The sequence below is a fragment of the Trichomonas vaginalis genome, chromosome V, assembly GCF_026262505.1.
Source record: "Trichomonas vaginalis G3 chromosome V, whole genome shotgun sequence".
NCBI lineage: Eukaryota > Parabasalia > Trichomonadida > Trichomonadidae > Trichomonas > Trichomonas vaginalis.
In genome coordinates this window covers 16684046-16704049 of record NC_067207.1, presented here as the reverse complement: position 1 = coordinate 16704049, position 20004 = coordinate 16684046, and the positions used below count along the sequence as shown (strand labels likewise).

Genomic DNA, 20004 nt, shown 5'->3' with positions numbered 1-20004 from the left:
GAGACAATCTTCTGCAATCAGAATGTGATTGCAAAACTTTGACCGACAAGAGTGTATTATGCACTCTTGTCGGTCTGCATGTGTCATTCCGGGAGACATTGTCACTGCATGTCTCCCAGAATGAGACAATCTTCCGCATTCATAACTTGAATGCGGAAGTTTGACCGACAAGAGTGCACAATACACTCTTGTCGATCTAAATGTATCTTACAATCAAAGACACTTTCATACAATCTTTTCGAAGTTAAAAAAAAAATTAATTATTTCTTTCTTTTGTTTATTAAATCGCCTTACTCACGTACTAATCTCTTTTAGAGACTCTATCGAGTTATCCCCACATATAAACCTGTGACAATAATACATATTTACTCTCTTCATATTCTGATCTTATGACACATTATCGCAAAAACTATAATTATACAACACATCTCATAAAGTCTCATTTTCGCCCTATCTAAGCGTTCAAAACCTATTTTCCACACGTAATCTGATTCTTCTGGCTCCGCTGATTCGATTTCTGCTGTCAGATCGTGAAAATATGCAGCACATAACAAGATAAATGCAAATTGCACAACTTAATATTTTCCTTAAAATTTCTCTTCAGGTTCATACCTAAATAAGCTCTTTTTTTGAAAATTCAATTTTTTCCAAAAATGTATGAATTCAAAAGTTCAGATTATATCTAGTCATTTTCCAACATTAATTTTGTGTTTTAGTTTTTGAGATATTCATTTTATTATACGTATTATTCAGAAAATTAAAAGAATTTGTGAGGGGAAACGGAGGAGATAATAAATATGTAAAGATGGATGAATAGACAATTTGAAAAAAAAGCAATAATTTTGAGTTGCATTTATCTCTTTATGTGAGTTCAAAATCTTATTACTCCTTGAATTAAAATCATTTAATTTCAAATCCATTCCAAATCCTTAAATCTGTATTAAAATCATTTTGCCAACAACCAACACAATACAAATTACATTTCCATATATCTTCTTGTCCATTTTAATTTTTTATCTCATTTTATTTAATTTTATTTAAAGCATATAGACATCGAGATCCTTTACACATAGTTATATAAAACTCAAATACATAATAAATTCTTAATTCTAGAGATATCTCAAAATCTCAATTTTTTAATTTAAAATACCTTTCATTTTTCACAGTACAATCAAAAAAAAAAAAAAAAAAAAAAAAAGGTAGTGGGGCTTCCAGGCACTTCGTGCCTTCTAGCCCTGATGTTGATGTTTAGTATAAATGAAGTTTTTATTCGGAGGACTCTTCTTCTTCCTCTATTGCTTCTGGGAAGAAGCCTTCTTCTGGGTCGAAAACATTATATAATGTTTCACTTTTCACAAATTATATATGTTTTCATGCTTTGTCACTTTTCTGTCACTTTTCGAGTAAAAACATTTTTATTATTATATATAAATGAATTTTACAAAACCACCGTTACCGTTCTTTGGAAATAAGAGTAAATGTAAAGATATTATATTGAGAGAACTTAAGAAACTACCGAATGGTCTAACATTTGTAGATTTGTTCGGTGGAAGTTTCTATATATCCCATTTGTGCCATATAATATTCCCAGACTCAAAGATTATATGCAATGACTTCGACAACTATATGGACCGTCTCAAACATATTCCAGACACAAACAATATATTGAAAGAGTTAAAAGAAAAGATACCTATAGGTAAGATGGAACGTATACCATTAGATAAGAAAAATATTGTGAGAGAGGTTTTGAAAAAAGCAGAATATATAGACTGGGATAGTATATCTGCTAGACTATTATATAGTGGTTCTATAAGAGTTCATGACATTGAAACACTTATGTCAAAAGTTTTATATCTTAACTATACAAATGTTTTCAAAGAGGACATAGAAAAATATATTGAGGGTATAGAGTTTGTGAGATGTCATTGGACAGATTTATGAAAAATATAAAGACAAGGAAAATGTTTTCTTTATAGTGGACCCGCCGTTCTTATAACACATGGGATTTTCAATACCAGTAGACTGGACTTTGAGAGACTCTTTAGAAACTTTAGACGTTTTACATAACCATCCATGCTTTTACTTTACATCCGATAAAAGTGGTTTGGAAAGTGTCATGAGATGGTTAGAGGACATACATGACTATGAGTTTAGATACGATAAGATAGAATATGAGAGAGGTCCTATAAACTGGAGAAAGTGTCATAACAAAGAAATTTTATTAGTAAGTAAATGTGGTTTGAAATAGGACTACTTGTTTTAGGTTTTTTCCATTGTGTCATTTATTTATTTGACGTGGCAGAAAAGTACAGAGAATATGAAGATGAACCAATGCCTGCAAATGTTCAGTATATGTACTCGTAAGAGATATTTTTATCTAATATTAAATGGACGCACAGAACTTAGCGAATGCACAGCAACCTGGACAACCAAACCCAGCGAATATTCCAAATGAAGTTAGAATACAAACTGCAATGGCAAACTATGGTCAAGTGCCAACAGATGTACAAATGCAAACTGCCATGTCAAATGACGCTGCGTTAGGTTTGCCACCATGGTATGCAAATATGAGATGGAAAGAGTTTTATACAAACCCTGAAGTGGGATATAAACAACTTTATGCAGATGACGCGAACACAGGAGTTGACCCAGAATATGTTTTCTACCAGAGGAGAAACAGAATGTATGAGCTCCAGTTAAAGAATGCTATGGAACTCAACAGGAAACGTAAGAGACTAGGCGGACATTAGATTTTTACATATAGTAAAATGGGTTTCTTCAGTAGTATTGGAAACTTCTTTCGAAATGTTGGAAGAGGTATATGGAATGGAATAAAATCTGTCGGAAGAGGAGTATGGAACGGAGTCAAAAATATTGGTAAAAGGGTAGGTCAGTTTGTTGGTATTATACCTAAAGACCCTGAACCAGAAGAGCAAGCTCCTGTTATACAACAGCCTGAACCTGCACCACAGTCTAGTTGGCAACCAAATCCAACACCTCAACCGTATTAAAAAATTATATTTTTACCGTTCGATAGTAGTTGTATATGAAACTAAGTTCTAAGTAAAACGCGTATTAAACTATTCTTTTCTTCCATCTGTAGTAAACCATACTTGAAAATCCGAAATACTTCCACTCGTGGTTCATATAGCTTTGTAGGTTTTTCGTAAAAGTCATTTGCCAAGCATAAAAAAGAGTTTGCGCACCAGAAAATGAAGCATGAACTATAATAGCATCTGAGTCGAAAACATTTTCATATGTTCCATTAGGGTTTTCGACTTCATAATAGTCCGGGTGTACTGGATACCATGCAGGCTGATTTAACATCCTCAAAAATCTATGCCATGCCAAGTTGTTATATTTTGTAGAAATATAAACGTTTTCTCCAAGGTCTTCTATTTTATTGATTTTAACAGTTGCATTTTTCCTGTCAATATAATATCGAGATGGTACTCTCCTTCGTCAATGTTATACTGGTTTGCATATTCGAGATAGATATCGTTTATTTTTTCTTGAAAAGCTTGAAGAGTTGTTTCTAAGTTTACAAGCAAATTCACTTGTAAAAGTTTTCCCTGTTCAAATTTCTCATACGTATGTTTTTCTTTGTTATAGTATCGAATTTCAAAAGCGACCGTAAATGGGAAACCATGTATGGCTTCTGAAATGAATTTCATTCTACGAAAGCCAATAGCTTTTGTGACGGATGGGTCTCTTAACCATCTTAATGGGTAGTCAAAACGATAGCCTTCATGCTTTACGGTCTCTGTCTCAAACTTTTGACCGACATTAGTAAAAAGTTCATCTAATGGTTTAGTTGTAGCAACTCTTGAATTTTCTTTTTCTATTGGAAGCATATTTTATCTAGAATAAAAATGTCAAATGAAACAGCGTCTATGAGAGAAATACAACACAACCGACAACTCATTATGCAAGCTCTAAATAAGAACACAACAAACTTTTCAAACTATTCTAAGATATCTGAGTCATTGAAAGAAGGAAACCTAAAACTGACATTAAACCCAATGACAGATGAGTTTCTGTTTCAAGACAATAAGAACCATACTGTTTGTATAAATCCAACAAAACGAACTTTAAACGAGAAACCTATAGATGAACTTCTTTTGAAAGCAGATGTTGACAACAAAGCTGACAAAGAGTATGTAGACGATGCAATAGCAAAAGAAGAAGAAAGAGCTAACAAAGCTTATGCAACGAAAGAGGATGTTGAAAAGAAAGCAGATAAAACATATGTTGACGATGAGTTAGCATGTGTGGCTAGTGCGTTAGTGAAGAAGGCAGATAAGGAATATGTGGATGAAAAAGACAATGAAATTAAAGAAAGGGTTGACTGGTACCATGAACGGACAATGAAGATTTTAAAAGCTAAAGCCGATACAGGATGGGTTTCAGGGTGTTTAGACCTTAAAGCCGACAAGAACCATACACATACCATTGCAAATATTACAAACTTACAAGAAACCTTAAACAGGAAAAGTGACGTTGGACATACACATACCATTGCAAATATTGCAAACTTACAAGAAAAGTTAGATGACAAAGCTGACAAGAACCATACACATACAAGTTTTACAACTGTTGCTATAGAAAATATTGCAGGAACGGTTGAAGAAACTGGTGGGGATGTATTAGATTGGAAACCTCCTAACTTTCCAGAAGGTTTAACATCGGATAAAAACATAACAACGATGAGATACATTAGATGTAGAGATGTTTATGTCATGGAGGATGAAAATAAAGTTAAATTCACTGCTCAAGATTTATATGACAAGAAAGCAGACAAAACAGAGCTTCAAACATTAAAGACAGAAATACTTCAAACATTATATCCTATAGGCTCTATTTATACGTCAATGAACTCTACCAGACCAGAAGTAGTACTTGGTTTTGGAACTTGGACTCAAATACTCGAAAGGTTTTTGTATTGTGCAAACTCTTCAAAGGAAACAGGTGGAAGCAAAAGGATATCTGTCGACAACCTTCCACCGCACACTCATACAGGAACTACAAACTTTTCTGGTGACCATAGCCACTCATTAAGAGACCACCCATTATACAACTCAGAGTATGAAGCTGGCTATGACGTTTTATCTCCAGATTATAACCATTCAGCAAAAAAGACTTTTCGACAAACTGAACCAGGAGGAAACCACCAACATACTTTTACAACAACATCTACAGGACGAGGTAAAAAATACATGCCACGTTACATGACAGTTTGTGCATGGTATAGAATTGCTTAGTCGTCATTTTCAACTTCTTTAGCATATTCGTCAGGAGTTGTCTTATATTTGTTAGGAACTGTCTTTGAAAGTATACCACCTTGAACCTTAACAAGTTTGAAACGAGGTCTGACAATAGTCGTTTTATCTTCTGCTTGCAGTCTGTACATTTTGCCATGTTTGCCTAAAACTTCATAATATTCTCTTGTATACTTTCTTCTATTTTTACGAACACGAATGTGAGTACCTGTCGGGTTCCCATTGTTGTCATAGTCAATAGTATTTTCATATGGGTCGCGTTTAGGTATTTCTATTTTTACTTTGTCACCTTTCTGAAGTTTGAAGCCTGGCATTCTTTCTTGTTTGTCTCTTTTGACTAAACTATTAAATATATAGTCTTTCTCTAAGTCAGGGTTGTTTTTCATTTCTTCGGGGGAGTGGTTTCCCAAACCTTTTTGTTTACGGCTATTGTAAATATTTAAAACTTGTCTCATCTTTGCCATGGAGAAATGTCTATACTTGTCGTCATATGACATTTCATCTACCTCACCACCTTGTGGTTGGTTTAAGTCTCTTAAGATTTTTATACAACTGTCAATGACACCAAGAGCAGAATGGTTTTGGTCGACAATGAAATATTGGTTTACATTTTTTGAACGCAGATAGTTTTTTACATCATCTGATTTGAAAGAACTTTCACAGTCAGATGTCAGTTTTGTTGGATGGTATTTGTCAACGAATATTGTCAAAGCAGTTTTCACATCTAAAATATTTTTGGACTGTAATGGTATGGCTTCACAGTATCTTGTGTTTTGACCGACAAATATTAGCCAGTATGGTGGTCCATCTTCTCTATACCTCGGAATGTTTTCCAAGATATCCATAAACCAAGCATTTGGTGTTGAACTAAAGATTTTTATCATGAGTGCTTTCTTTGTTGCCTTAGAAACATAGGGGTCCTTGTTTGGATTCGTCATTTTTTAACCATAAGAAATGGGTTTATTTGGCGCATTAGCAGGAGTTGCATCCAGATTTTTGCCCGCAGTGGGAACAATAGCCAGAGGTGTATTTGGAGTTGGAAGGAAGATTTTGAGTACATTAGGTATACTGAAAGAGAAAGCACAACCTATTATACAAACTGTACAGAAAGGTTGGGATGTAGCACGAGATGCAGCAAATCTTATTCCAAATCCTGAAACAAGAAAAAGTTCAAGGATGGATGGACAATGTAGGAAGACAAGCAGGAAACTATTATAACAAAGCAAATGACTACTATAACCAAGCAGGACACTATATGGACCAAGGTGAAAGATTCTTTAACAGAGGATATAACCATGCACAACAGTGGGTAAACAATAACCAACCGCAACCACCTCAAACTTGGGGAATGTAAAGTTTTTTACTGAGATGAAATGAACAATACAGCATTGAGACAAATGGGTTCAAGATGGATTTGTCGACTTCCAGCAGTTACACAACGTGTTTGTCAAGTTCTTCCTATACCTCAGGAAGTTTTAGACCGACTTAAAAAACAACAACAACCAGTTGAAAACAAACCAAACTAAAATTTTTTACTGAGATGAAATGACCGAAGAAGTTGAAACGGTAGATTTGACACCACAAACAAAAAGTTCAGAACCATTGTCAAAACCTGTCAAAGAACTTACAGATGAAGAGAAAAATTCAATAATAGAAAGTGCCAGGTCTGGAAATACAAACCCTAACTATAAAGTCACTTTTCATAGAAATGGAACGGCTAGTATCTCAAAAAAGAAACAGACTCTCACAAATAAAATATTGAAGTCTGAAGGAACTAAAGAGACAACAGATGGAAAAGTTTACTTCACCGATCAACAGTTCATTATAGAACATCTCATTGACTTAGAGTCGAAATATTCTAAACTTTACAACAAACACAAAAAGTTGAAAGGAAAACAAAAACAAATGGCATATGATATTTATGAAGATGTTGACGACACAACTATACCTGCAAGTGAAGTAAAGTCAGGTGAACCGAAAAGTGACGAAAAACAGATAGAAGAAGGTGAGCCAAAAACTGAAGATAAACCAAAAACAAAGTTTAGTTTCCAAACTAAACCAAGTCAACCTTCATTAGCTGGTATGGGTTGGCGTCAAAGACTTATGGCAGCAGGCGGTTATGTAAAGTAAAGAAAAAAAACATATTTTTTTATTTTTATAAAAATGCCCCCATATAGAATGGACAGAAGGTCTGCTAGAATAAAAGCAGAGTTAGAAAGATATGGTTGGAGAGTTTCGAAGAAGTTTAAATATAGGAAGGGAAGACCCATAAAAGTCTATGACAAATTGTCTGGTCTGACCTACGAGATGGACTTGGAAACAGCGCGCGCCAATTATCCAAACAGACTAGAGAGGTTAGAAGAAGAACGTCTTATGAACTTGCCTTTCAATGTTAGTGAGCCTCAAGTTGAAGGACACGACGGCTTTGCCAGATTCTACTGGAAACATGACGAACAATTGCATCCTTTGAGAAGGAAAAAAGGTAGTGCAGAGGATGGTCATGCTCCCATGGAAAGAACAAGATATGCATATGAAAAGTATCGTGAAGTTAGAAGTAAAATTACATCCGGTCGAACCTTTACAGTAAACTTTGACGATGGAAAGAACAAAGAAGGCTTCATGGGTGTACTTGCTGCCATACAAGACGGAAATAAGAAAGGATACAATCTCAGACTAACCGTAACAGATTTGGATGGTCATATATACTATGCACATGGCAATGTCACAACAGCTGCAATGCTTCTTGACGCTTTCAAGACTACAAAGAGAGAACAAATGGCTGATTCAGACTCCGATATTTTGAATGCAATTGAAGGAATTGCAAGTGTAAAGTTCGAATGGTACCAACCTAACCCTCAAGCAGTCAGACAACATGTTTGTTAGATGAGAAATATGAAGTAAAAACGTTTACTTTTAAAACAGTATATTTTTACATATATTAAATGTTTCAGGTTGAAAAACAAAGAACAAAAGTAGCAGATACAAAACCGTTAGACTATATCTTTACAAATGCCGGTAGGACTGTATCAGATGAAGAAATTTCATCCCGAACATACAAGTTTGACTATCCAATTCGTTGGCTTCAAAGTCCTTCAGAAGCAAAGGCAATAGGATTTAGAAGAGTTTTGTTTTCAAATAGAACTAACGCATTTATGTTCGCAGTAGATTTTCATGGTCAGTATAAAGGTGATGATGGTCTAATAGACAAATTTGACGAAATGAGAATCTTTACAGTTCGTTCAGACGAAAGTCTTGAGAAAACTCTAAATGACTTTCAAACTCAAATAAACAAATACTATTGGGAATTTCAAGAAAAATACGACTCTTTACTAAACGGAACGTACTATCTGAAACTAGAATACGATAAGATGAACTCCACCGTTTCATTTCAAAAGATTGAAATTAACCCTCCAAGAGATACACAGTTTTTATTTTGGCAAGTAGACAAACGTTCTTGGGCACAATTTCTTCGGTTACTAAACCAGAACGAACCATTACCACCTGACGGTCCTTTTAAATTTATACATCCACCAGCAGATTTGACAGTTTATAGAAACGTGTTTGACCCTCAAAATGTTATGTGTCATGCAAGTTTCAGTTCAAGCAACAATAGTTTTCTATGTATTGGCAAGGACTTTTATGACTTTGCTTCTAAATTCTACGAACCACCTAGTAACAGTTTCTCTGACTTTCAAGTTTGGTTCACAACAAATGGTGTGCAACATATTATTCCATTGTACTATGACTTTTATCTCGAATTGTCTTTCATATACAACTACGGAAAAGTGCTGAAAAAGTATTGAAAAATACTTTTAGGGTAGAATGTTAGATCTAACACGTTTTCTAACATCGTAGAAAACTCATGAAAACAATTTATTTTTGTGAATATGTAAGCGGCTCATAGCTCAGTGGTATGGGCTACCTCGTTAAAGGCGTCGAAGACCTCGGTTCAAATCCCGATTCGCGCAGGTTTTTTCCTTTTATGCAGTGAAATTTCATGTACATAGGTTACTTTGGTGTTAGACCCTAGTGAAGAAAATAGAACGATATAAGTTTACATTTGTAAGGTTACTTTGGTGTTAGACCCTAGTGAAGAAAATAGAACGATATAAGTTTACATTTGTAAGGTTGGACGATAAAAATCTCTGCTACTGTCAGTAAAAGTACTGCTACTGTCAGTAAAAGTACTGCTACTGTCAGTAAAAGTACTGCTACTGTCAGTAAAAGTACTGCTACCGTCAGTAAAAAGGAAAATTTGAGAGGGTTTTCGACGATAAAGTACTGCTACTGTCAGTAAAAGTACTGCTACTGTCAGTAAAAGTACTGCTACTGTCAGTAAAAGTACTGCTACTGTCAGTAAAAGTACTGCTACTGTCAGTAAAAGTACTGCTACTGTCAGTAAAAGTACTGCTACTGTCAGTAGCAGTACTGCTAGGAGCAGAGATTTTTATCGTTTGTGGTCCGACGGTTAAGCCACAAACGAATGTCCGACGTCCCACCAAAAAATATTTTTTTTATTTTTATTGTAAGAACAGTATGACAGTCGAAGCAAAAACGTTCACGAACAAATCTAATGGCGAAACATTCACAAAAGGCACTTACAACGGTATTGAAGTCTTACGTAGAGACAAGGATGGTTATATAAATGCAACAAATATGTGTCAGCAGTTTAGGAAAGACTTTAGAAGGTTGTTGGAAAATAAGTCCTGGGAAGAGTATTTTAAGGCATTTTGTGAAGAATATACCAACCCGCGGAAAACAGCGGGTTGCTTTTTATACACAGTTCATGCAGGAATTCCGGATGAAATCAAACAGGTTAGAGGAATGTATGTAGACCCAAGACTTATAAACTATATAGCAATGTGGGCTTCTCCAAAATATTGTATAGCAGTTGGAAAAATTCTGGACTCCATAGACAAGAAAGTTCATGAGAAATTAGATGAAGAAGAACTTGAAGATACAGTAAAGAATGCTAAACCTTTGTTCGAACAAGAAGTTAGAAAAAATGTGCTTAAACAAATAGAACATGAACGTGAGATATGTTCTGGTTATAGAGACTCGCCATACGAACTAGACCAATGGGAACAAGAAGATTTAAAGAGAGAATTTAGAGAATATGAACTCGCTAAGATAGCATTAGAAGCTGCAGAAGAGAGGTTAAAAGCTTGGGGTTGTTTTGTACAAAAATATTGTGAGTAAATGAACCATTTTTTTCGACAAAAATAAATGTTTATGTTAGAATGTTAGATCTAACATGTTTTCTAACATGTTTTCTCTAACATCGTAGAAAACTCATGAGTTTTATACAGAATTCGGCAAAAATATAATTTAGGGTAGAAGGTTAGATCTAACCTCTTTTCTAACCTCTTTTCTAACCTCTTGAATTTTCATGAATTTTCATGAATTTCATCGTAAATGTTTTGTCGAAACTTCTTCATCGTAAATGTTTTGTTAAGACTTCTTCTTCGTAATGAGCGTAAAAGACCCAAAAATAATGTTTATGTTAGAATGTTAGATCTAACACGTTTTCTAACACGTTTTCTAACATCGTAGAAAACTCATGAAATTCATGAGTTTTGACACTTTCACAAAAAACATAAAAAATAAAGTTAGTTTTTTAAAAAAAATATTTTTTATTTTTATTGTAAGAACATGTTAGCAACAACAGCACCAAACTCTTTAGTCATGAATCCAACATCTATGTTAGTAGAGATGAAAAGCTTCATTCCTTCTTCATATACTTTCGAAACAACAATCCAGAAGATAAAGCAAGAACTTTTAACAAATAATTTAGATTGCACCGCACAGGATGAAACAAATGGACAGTATCTTTACGACATGCAGGACCTCATCGACCATCTACCCAAACTTCCTGAAATCCAACAACAAAAGCTTACTATTCCCGAATTTGACGAAATAGAAGTAAAAACAACCGACTCGGTAGAAATAAAGAAGTTCATTCGTAAGGTAAACTATGAGTTTCTAGGATTTCATTGCAACCATAAGGTTATGGACAAAGACTGCGATATGGTATATAAGAACATCTCTGACATATATAAATCTGGGGAGTTTAAGACCTACGACAACTTTGTTTCGTTAGTTGCTGAATGTGTATGGCAGATAAGAGATAAAGATAGAAGAGGTAAAGTATGGAACGAACAGATAAAACCTGCATGTTTTGAGTTAAAGAAAACCATTGACGCTTTAGTTGTACTTGCAGGACAAATTTCAATGTACAATGCTAAAATGAACCCGCAATGTTCAAAATGTAAGGCAGCAATGAGGAAATATAACTACTCCGTCAAAGAGATAGAAAGAATGAGAAACGACTATGCAGATTTAAAGAAAGAAGTAGAGAAACCAGCAGAAGATAAAATGAACATGTTAGAATTTCTGAACAAAAACTATCCAACAGCAGAAGATTTCCTTCTATCTGATGTCAAGAAGAAATATAAAGAGACTTTCGGCATAGTTAAAACATTCGATGTACTGACAGAGGAAATCGAAGCTACAAAACTGTTTAAAGTCTCACGAATTCATAACGTTTACCATGTAAAACGCTTATAAAATAACTGGGGTAGAAAAGAGGTTAGAAAAGAGGTTAGATCTAACCTTCTAACATAAACATTATTTTTGCTGAATTCAGCACAAAAATCATGAGTTTTGTGTGTTTTAGACCATGTTAGAAAACGTGTTAGAAAACATGTTAGATCTAACATTCTAACATAAACATTATTTTTGCTGAATTCCGTATGAAATTTCATGAGTTTTGTGTGTTTTAGACCATGTTAGAAAACGTGTTAGAAAACATGTTAGATCTAACATTCTAACATAAACATTATTTTTGCTGAAAAATGACCAAATTTCATGAATTTCCTCATAAGATTGCTACCCTCGAAAAACCGAGGATAGAGATTCCGTATGAAAATCATGAATTTCCTTAAGATAGAAAAAAAAGTTAGTTTTATTTTTTTTATTTTTTTATTTTGTATGTAAGAACAGAAAATGTTAAACATTGAGTTTGAAACAGTTAGAAAGATAGACAATGAGACCAAAATAGTTAGAATAGGTGATTTAAACGTAAGATACTCAAAGAAATACAAAAAATATTCTTTGTCAGACATTTTAACACTATCTGAAAAGAAAACATCCCACGACTGGGTTAAAAATGCTTCTACTCAGAAAATTTTGACAAAAAATCCTGAGCTTATGATATCGGTAAGATTCTATGGAACAAGAGCATATCTCATCGACAAAAGTCTTATACCAGTAGTTTTGTTCTGGATTGACCCAGTTGTTGGATATAATTTCATAACATATGGTTCATTCGATACGGAACGTTGCAGTGAAGGCTTACTTTACATCGTTCAGAAACCAAAGGACTTCAATACAAAGAGATATAAGATAGGAAGAACATTTAATATAACTCAAAGATATGACAGTATAGTCAATAGAGTTAAGGTTGTGTTTGTTAATGATATGAGAGCTGCTGAAACAGAACTACTTGAAAAGTTTGAGAAAATGTATGGTGCTCCCACGAAAGGTAAAGAAACGTTTGAAGTAGATGAGATAGATAGTGCTATAAAATTATTTGACGAAGTTGCTGAAAAATACATGTAAAGCGTTTATTTTTGGTCTTTTGTGAAAGTCAAAGACGATATGTACCAAATGCAAAGTATTTTGACAGCATGTTTTGCTCCAGATACTAAGCTTCCTAAAGACTGGTTTAGGAACCAAAGCACACAAGAACTTTTGAGCGAAATTTCTCATATGTTTGCGACCGGTAGAAAACCGCGGGTCGCCAAAACTCTATGAAAATCGTAAAAGAACAGCGAGTAGGTAAAAAATCGGTCTTGCCTAAAACTCATGAAAATCGTAAAAAATTGCCAAACGGTTTGAGAGGATATTATGTACATAGACTTCTTGTAAATGCTGTAGCAATGTGGGCTTCACCTCTTCACCTAAACATTATTTTTATTGAATTCAGCAACAAAAATCATGAATTTCCTTAAGATAGAAAAAATAAAGTTAGTTTTATTTTTATTTATTTTTTTATTTTGTATGTAAAGACAGATATGTCAACAACAGAGAACACAACAACAGTTATAGTCCATGAAGCTATAAATGAAGAATATGAGTGGGTTCAGTTTAACAAACAACTCCGTCTCATTCGTTCGGTCAAAGACGATATGTACCAAATGCAAAGTATTTTGACAGCATGTTTTGCTCCAGATACTAAACACGCAGACGATTGGTTTAGGAACCAAAGCACACAAGAACTTTTGAGTGAAATTTCTCTAGACCGAGAAAAATCGGTCTTGCCTAAAACTCATGAAAATCGCAAGAATTTGGCTCCTGGTTTGAGAGGATATTATGTACATAGACTTCTTGTAAATGCTGTTGCAATGTGGGCTTCACCTCGTTATGCTTGGTATATTTACAGACTTCTTGACGAAATTCATAGACAAGAACGTGAAGAGATGGAAAAGAAACTTCAAGCAAAAGATGAAGTCATTGAAGCAAAAGACAAAAGCATTCAGAAAAGAATACCACGTTCGGTACCAAAAGGAAAGGAAAAGAACTATAAGTATATGATTTATACTGAAGAGATGGAAAATGAAGAAGATAAAGATATGGTTATGTTGCATTTAGTCAGAAGAAACAACAAAAGCTTTTACGACCTTGCTAAGATTTACAAATCTGACAGAAATTGGTTCTATCGCGAAAACTTACCGATTTCAATGACACCGAATGAAGATGTGAAACAAATAGTTCAAGATACGTTACCTCAAACACACTATGATATGAAAGGTTGTACAATACTTACCTTCAAAGAAGATTTGCCACTGTTAAAGGAAAAAATAACAGAGTATTTTGACAACTTCAAACAAGCAGAGTAAATGAACTCTTTATTTTTGGTCTTGACTTTTTACAATTTGAACTTTGTTTGCGTAGATATGAATTCTGAAAGAAGTATGAGGGTCTTGTATGACTTTATACTTCTCCCATAGTTCATGTCTGTCAAACTTACCTGCCATGGACTCTTTCATAAGTTCCATGAAATCGTCTTCTGACAATCCTGGGAAAAGTATAATGTCAGTAAGTATTCTCTTTACATCCTTACTTAAACTCTTGGCTGTCTGTACACAAATGACAACAGAGATGTTAAAGTGTCTGAGCTTCTTAAGAATTCGACACATATCTTGTTCTCTGTTCTTTAACAAAGGATGAGAAGCAAAGTCGTCTAAGATAAGAAGACACCTATGAGGGTAAGTCTTCCAATCGTAAGATTGCAATTTCTTCGAAATGTATTCTATCTCTTTCTGTTTGTTTCTGAAGTGTTTCTTCTCTAATATTCTCTGCATTTCCTCATTTGGGTCTTTAAACTTCGAATTTATATACTCATTTATAGCATTGTACTTCAAAACTCTTCTTTGGTACTTCTTTATCCAATCTAACAACTCAGTATCCTTTATACATACTAACTTAGACTTCTTTATAATATCTTTGAACGAATTGACGGTTTGATCGAATTGACCAGATGTCGAACAAATAACAACTAACTCATAGAATGGGTTCTTCTCATCTAGTTCTTGTTGTTGTGCAGCCATTTTAAGATAAGTGAAAGTCTTACCCGACCCAGGTGGTGCGATTAGACCTGTTATACCATTCTGAGCAAATAAGAACTTGTCATGTATGGGTTTTATCTGAGCATTTTCCAACTTCCTCTTGTTCTTGTTTAAAACATTCTCAAATTTTTTGTCAATGTCAGCAAACTTTTTTCTAACATATTTTTAGAAAAATTAAAATTTTTATCTTTTTGAAATGTCTAGCGATTTCGCTATCTATATTCGAGACAAGCTTTTCGACAGCAAAACATCTGTCGACCATAAAATCTTACATAGTGTAAACAAGAAAGGTGAATTTGTTCTAAAGTTCTGTTTCTGGGAATATGACAAGAACCATAAAACATTACAAAGAGCAGTCTTAAAATTTGTCAATGACAGACTTGTTGACAGAGATGACGCCGATTGGAAAGATGAAGTCCAACAAAAGTTCTTAGAATGCAAAGAAGGCACATGCGCTGTTCTTGAAGATGAAATAGAAAACAGAATAGAAGAGCTATTAAAGGACAAAGAACTTTTACAAAATATGGTTCTGAGAAATTTGACATAACTCCACCAGAAAAGAAGAAGAAAGAAAAGAAAGAAAAAGAAAGTAGAAGAGAAGAAAGAACCTGAACCAGTTCCAGAGAAGGTGAGATATGACAATGTAAAAATAAAATTTTATTTTTAGAACATTTCTGGGTCAATGTCAATGTTCTCTTCCTCTTTAGGGGCAAACACTGGCTTAGACTCTAAAATCTTTTTACCCAATTTACCTTGAACTTCAACTATCTTAGACTCATAATATTCATAGTCGTCTGCTTTCTTTGGTTCATAAGGTATAACAAGTTTGTATGCTTTGCCTTCTTTAAGGTTTGAGAACCTTCTGTCAAAATTTTCTTTGACTGTTAACAAACCTTCTATGTCTAAGTCTTCAAATTTCGCACCATTTTTAGTCACAATAGCAAACTTAACTGGTTCGATGTTCCAAACTTTGTCAAATGTAGACTTTTCAAAATGGTAGAAGTAAACATTCAAATATGTGAATGGGTCTAGTTCTTCTTTAAGTCCTGACATGTACTTATTTACTGAGATGAATTTCGTCATCTTTTCTATCGGATAAAAAAATATTTTTTTTAAATTTACTCAGAAAAATTTTTCTTTGTATATACGCCGTTCTGTATATCTAAAAGACTTTTGACATTTGCCAAGAATGTTCGTTTAGAAGCTGCCATATAACCATATTCTTGACAATATTGTTTATACGAATCGTACAATGACCTTTCATCTAAACACTCAAAGTCAGTTTCATCTATGAACAGTTCATATACACTCTTGTTTGCTTCTAACAATGTTTGTCTTTCTTCGGTATGTGGAATTTGTCTTGGATTGAACTTAGAAATATCTAATGTCATAAAATATGAGAACAAGTGGTTGTAAAAGTCAGATGTCAAAGTTTCTGACAAAGCGTCAAAATATTCTGTATCTTGCATATGAGCTTCTGACGTTCTGACAACTACATATCTTCTGTCAGAACTTTCTAACTTCATCGGAACAACATTGTTTGAAACCATAATGAAGTTTGCAACATTTTCACAAACTCTTTGGTCTTTATACTTTCTTTCAACAACACCAACTTTGTCTGTTATAAGACTCTTCAAAGCATCTGAGTTCAAAACTTTTGTTGTATCTATACTTTGAAGTTCGTTACATACTATAAGTTTCATATTCTCTATTGAGGAGTTAAACTTGCCACAGATGTTTTCTAAGTTTGTCATATTCGGGTTCGAATAGCCCTCTAACAGTTTGCATAAGATATCTGTAAAGAATGTGTTCTTACCAGTTCCTTGTTTTCCAATTATAATGAGAGCAGTTTCATTTTTGCACTTGGATGTTGTAAGATATTTGCAAACCAACATAAGATATACTCATAAACCTTTTTCGTTTCCATTGCATATAATTTCTTTGACATGGTCTAACCAAGCTTCTATAATATTTTCTTTCCATTCTACTTGTTCATATTTATATCCAGTGAAGATAGAATAGAAGTTTGGAGAAGGTGTATAGAACTTTATACCTCGAACTGAAAAATCTTCAAGTTTTGACAATAAGATATCCCAAGCATCTAACATCTTCATGCCAACTTGTACGACTTTTATTTTCTTAAGTTTCTGTCTACATTCTTGTTCTGAAACTATTGTTGCTCTTGGTTTGTTAAAGACAACATCCCATTCTTTCATGACATAACATTCTGGGGCAGAGTCAACATAAATGACTAAACGTTTCAAATTCTCGACTGCTTTGTTATAGTCTCTAAATGGACACATATTTCTGAATGCTTGGAAGTCATAAAAATCTGAAACATCTATTCTGTACATTTTTATAAAAATAAAAAAAAATATTTTTTTTTATTCTTGACTTTGTTCTTGAGCTATTTGTTGCATTTGTTGTTCTTGAGCTATTTGTTGTTGAAGTTGTTCTTGTAATACAATACTTTCACCAGTTGCATCTTCCAATTCGAAACTTTCTGCCGTCATTGACAAATACATAGGACATAAAAGTTTTACAGGAACAAAGTTTGCGTCAACTAAGTTAAGTTTATGTTGCCAAAGTGTTTGAGTTCACTAAGGTTGAAAATTCTGCATTCGAATGAACAATAGGCAAACCAGCAGAGAAAGTATTGTTTATACGCATAAGTATCTTTTGGTCATAATAGTTTCTGTCGACATTCGAATAACACTTTGAACCTAAGTTTGAAACAATATATAAGATTGGTGTGCTTAATGTCAATGGAATAGACATTCCTTGTATGACACCTTTTCCTGTTATAGGAAACTGTTGGTAGTAAAAACCAGAAATAAGTTTTGTATTATAGCTCATATCGTTTATAGTAAACTCAGTCGGACATCCAAACATAATGAAACCTGCTCTAGTTGCAGCACATGTTACACCCGTACTTAAAGTATTAAATAAGTCAACAAAACCTGTTGGTGGTATATCTGAGTAAGTATCTTCAAAGGAGTATTTTTTACCATTCACAACAATAAAGTCTTCTGGTGTCAAAAGAGCAAAACAGGCTTTAGTCGTCATTGTGTTTAAGGTTAGTTTACAATATCGTCCTTGAGGACTTTGTAAGTTTGTTGTTATAGAATTATATGACTCAGGGTTTTTAGTCGTAATAGTATAAACCACTATGTCTTCTGCCATTTACTTAGCAAATAAATTTTAATGAAATGTTGTGGTCGTCAAATATTTTTATACGTCTGGGAAACTATATTTTAAGTTCAACGTTTCACCTCCTTTCATAACGTATATCTTGTCAATGACATTATATGAAACACCACAGCAACTAATGTCGGGTTCTATTTCTTTGATGTTTATATCGTCTGCCTCTGTCAAAAGTTTCAATAGTTCTTTCAAAACTTCATGAGGTGCAATGACATATGAGTTCACTTTTACAGGGTTGTGTTCGACCAAGTTTAACATTATACCTAAAGCTTGACAAATCTTCTCCTGAGTTTGAAGTTTGTCTTTCAGTTGTTGGTAGTCGTTTCGAATATCTGCAACAGAACTTAAGTCTCTGCTAACTTCAGGATATGTTGGTTGTTCTTTTACAGGAACATTGTTATACCATCTTCGTCTTCGTATGGTTTCCCCACTTCAACATCTCTGTCTTTGACATTGACAACAACACTTTGACTGTTTGTTTGAGTTGGTGAATTTAACTTCACATCTGCCACCGCCATTAAACCTTTTGAAACACTCACGCTTCTATTTTTCGGAAATGACATTTTACTTAGAATAAAAAGATGGACGTATTCGAGTATCTCTTCGAATTGAAGCAGAACAAAGTTTACACACACAAACAATACAAATACATTGACAGAATAGTTCTTTACAAACAATGGTAAATGTTATAGAATAGCAGTCTTTGCTGAACCAAAATATTTTCATAAAGCAAAGAAAGTTGGTATAACCGAGATGGTGAAAGTTCTTGAAGCAGACAAAAATATAACAACAAAACTGACCGATATTTCTAAAGGAAGTTTTAATACAATATTATATCAAAACTGGCGTACTGTCAATATTTGACGGAGAGAAGTCAGTTCAAGAACAACTTACTGACCTGCTGCCAAAATCTGCTCGATGGAAGCTGTCGTTATGCCAATCTGAGGAGCCCCAGCAGGTTTTCATCGAACGAATCTTCAAAAGAGCATCTTCCGTGAAAAGTGCTATTGGTTTTGTAAACTTCTTTGCTCTCAGTTCATCTGGACCGTCTCTGTCACCAGTATATTGTATTTGTACAGTACCAACAGTTGAAATACCACCCATAAAGTCTTCTGAGTCAGCAAATGGAATGCCAAGCCAAAAGTTTGAACGGTCTCCATTTGTATATTGAGTTTTTTGACCTCCTGTATGAGTCCATACTTTCACATATGGCATAATAGAACTTTGCATTTCAGGGTTAATGGTTGTGTGAAGTTGTTGTTAAAGTTCATAGCATCTAATGTCAAGTTGTATGACCTCATATCCTCAACTGTAGAATATTCTTCTCTTGGATAATATTTGCCATCTATGTTTATATGATATTTAATACCAGGGTTGTAGAAACAAGAATAGTCATTTATAGTTCGTCTGAAAAAAACAACATAGTATCTGCATGTTTCATTGCAGTTGTTAAAGCAATATCTGTTCTTGCACCTGGGTCAGCACTTTGGTTTCCAACTTCACCTGCAAAGTCTTTGACAGATATTTGGTGTATAGGGAACATAAGTGGAACTGCAATATATTTGGCAGCTAAAGCATTTGAAATATCTGGGTCCAACATATAGACTGCAAGTCTGCTTTCTATTCTCTTGCATTCAAACTTTTCGCATGTGAACTTAACTGGGTCCCAAGCATCTCCAGCAGCATTGAAATAATAGTTTACTTCAGTGTTGAGGTTTGAGAAACCAAAGTCTAAGTCAACTTTGTTTTTGCAAAAAGTCGGCGAATGACATTTTATTTGTTCCCACTACTTCTGTAAGAGTGAATGGGTCTTGTGTTGGTGCAATGACTAAGTTATTTTTGCTTGGAGTAAGTTCGATAGAAATTTTCCTGCCCAGTTTGGCAAGTATCTT

General features: G+C 34.1%; 14 protein-coding genes and 4 pseudogenes across 18 annotated transcripts, besides 2 other annotated features; 13 read left to right on the top strand and 5 right to left on the bottom strand.

The window, feature by feature from the left end:
• Nucleotides 1-1173: 1173 nt before the first annotated feature.
• Nucleotides 1174-1272: a terminal%2Cinverted (terminal inverted repeat of Maverick-3 transposon ID:TVAGG3_0349440).
• Nucleotides 1174-20004: part of a mobile genetic element that runs on past the window's edge.
• TVAGG3_0349640 lies at nt 1432-2248 on the top strand (annotated as a pseudogene). Its single transcript has one exon. A coding segment is annotated over exon 1 (817 nt).
• On the top strand, nt 2388-2750 carry TVAGG3_0349630 (uncharacterized protein; the record flags this gene model as incomplete). The annotated part of the gene is made up of 1 exon (XM_051231050.1): nt 2388-2750. One exon carries the CDS (start codon nt 2388-2390, stop codon nt 2748-2750), a length of 363 nt encoding a protein of 120 aa, XP_051100780.1.
• On the top strand, nt 2769-3011 carry TVAGG3_0349620 (serine threonine-protein phosphatase family; the record flags this gene model as incomplete). The annotated part of the gene is made up of 1 exon (XM_001306340.1): nt 2769-3011. The coding sequence occupies one exon, from the start codon at nt 2769-2771 to the stop codon at nt 3009-3011; it is 243 nt and encodes an 80-aa protein (XP_001306341.1).
• On the top strand, nt 3873-4293 carry TVAGG3_0349610 (phage tail repeat-like family; the record flags this gene model as incomplete). The annotated part of the gene is made up of 1 exon (XM_051231049.1): nt 3873-4293. A coding segment is annotated over one exon (421 nt), but the record flags the coding sequence as incomplete, so codon positions are not given.
• On the top strand, nt 4368-5261 carry TVAGG3_0349600 (phage tail repeat-like family; the record flags this gene model as incomplete). Its single annotated transcript, XM_001285524.1, has 1 exon — nt 4368-5261. The coding sequence occupies one exon, from the start codon at nt 4368-4370 to the stop codon at nt 5259-5261; it is 894 nt and encodes a 297-aa protein (XP_001285525.1).
• Nucleotides 5313-6217, bottom strand: TVAGG3_0349590 (uncharacterized protein; the record flags this gene model as incomplete). The annotated part of the gene is made up of 1 exon (XM_051231048.1): nt 5313-6217. A coding segment is annotated over one exon (905 nt), but the record flags the coding sequence as incomplete, so codon positions are not given.
• TVAGG3_0349580 lies at nt 6234-6633 on the top strand (annotated as a pseudogene). Its single transcript has one exon. A coding segment is annotated over exon 1 (400 nt).
• Nucleotides 6825-7409, top strand: TVAGG3_0349570 (phage tail repeat-like family; the record flags this gene model as incomplete). Its single annotated transcript, XM_051231047.1, has 1 exon — nt 6825-7409. One exon carries the CDS (start codon nt 6825-6827, stop codon nt 7407-7409), a length of 585 nt encoding a protein of 194 aa, XP_051100777.1.
• Nucleotides 7458-8162, top strand: TVAGG3_0349560 (uncharacterized protein; the record flags this gene model as incomplete). Its single annotated transcript, XM_051231046.1, has 1 exon — nt 7458-8162. One exon carries the CDS (start codon nt 7458-7460, stop codon nt 8160-8162), a length of 705 nt encoding a protein of 234 aa, XP_051100776.1.
• TVAGG3_0349550 (uncharacterized protein) lies at nt 8432-9082 on the top strand (the record flags this gene model as incomplete). The annotated part of the gene is made up of 1 exon (XM_051231045.1): nt 8432-9082. One exon carries the CDS (start codon nt 8432-8434, stop codon nt 9080-9082), a length of 651 nt encoding a protein of 216 aa, XP_051100775.1.
• On the top strand, nt 9816-10478 carry TVAGG3_0349540 (uncharacterized protein; the record flags this gene model as incomplete). The annotated part of the gene is made up of 1 exon (XM_051231044.1): nt 9816-10478. One exon carries the CDS (start codon nt 9816-9818, stop codon nt 10476-10478), a length of 663 nt encoding a protein of 220 aa, XP_051100774.1.
• TVAGG3_0349530 (organellar and viral DNA polymerase type B) lies at nt 11289-11846 on the top strand (the record flags this gene model as incomplete). The annotated part of the gene is made up of 1 exon (XM_001292988.2): nt 11289-11846. One exon carries the CDS (start codon nt 11289-11291, stop codon nt 11844-11846), a length of 558 nt encoding a protein of 185 aa, XP_001292989.2.
• On the top strand, nt 12285-12700 carry TVAGG3_0349520 (organellar and viral DNA polymerase type B; the record flags this gene model as incomplete). Its single annotated transcript, XM_051231043.1, has 1 exon — nt 12285-12700. A coding segment is annotated over one exon (416 nt), but the record flags the coding sequence as incomplete, so codon positions are not given.
• On the top strand, nt 13469-14061 carry TVAGG3_0349510 (KilA, N-terminal/APSES-type HTH, DNA-binding family; the record flags this gene model as incomplete). The annotated part of the gene is made up of 1 exon (XM_051231042.1): nt 13469-14061. A coding segment is annotated over one exon (593 nt), but the record flags the coding sequence as incomplete, so codon positions are not given.
• Nucleotides 14189-14890, bottom strand: TVAGG3_0349500 (protein of unknown function, DUF4106 family; the record flags this gene model as incomplete). The annotated part of the gene is made up of 1 exon (XM_051231041.1): nt 14189-14890. One exon carries the CDS (start codon nt 14888-14890, stop codon nt 14189-14191), a length of 702 nt encoding a protein of 233 aa, XP_051100771.1.
• Nucleotides 15572-15991, bottom strand: TVAGG3_0349490 (protein of unknown function, DUF4108 family; the record flags this gene model as incomplete). Its single annotated transcript, XM_051231040.1, has 1 exon — nt 15572-15991. One exon carries the CDS (start codon nt 15989-15991, stop codon nt 15572-15574), a length of 420 nt encoding a protein of 139 aa, XP_051100770.1.
• TVAGG3_0349480 lies at nt 16486-17262 on the bottom strand (annotated as a pseudogene). The gene has a single exon. A coding segment is annotated over exon 1 (777 nt).
• Nucleotides 18096-18630, bottom strand: TVAGG3_0349470 (annotated as a pseudogene). The gene has a single exon. A coding segment is annotated over exon 1 (535 nt).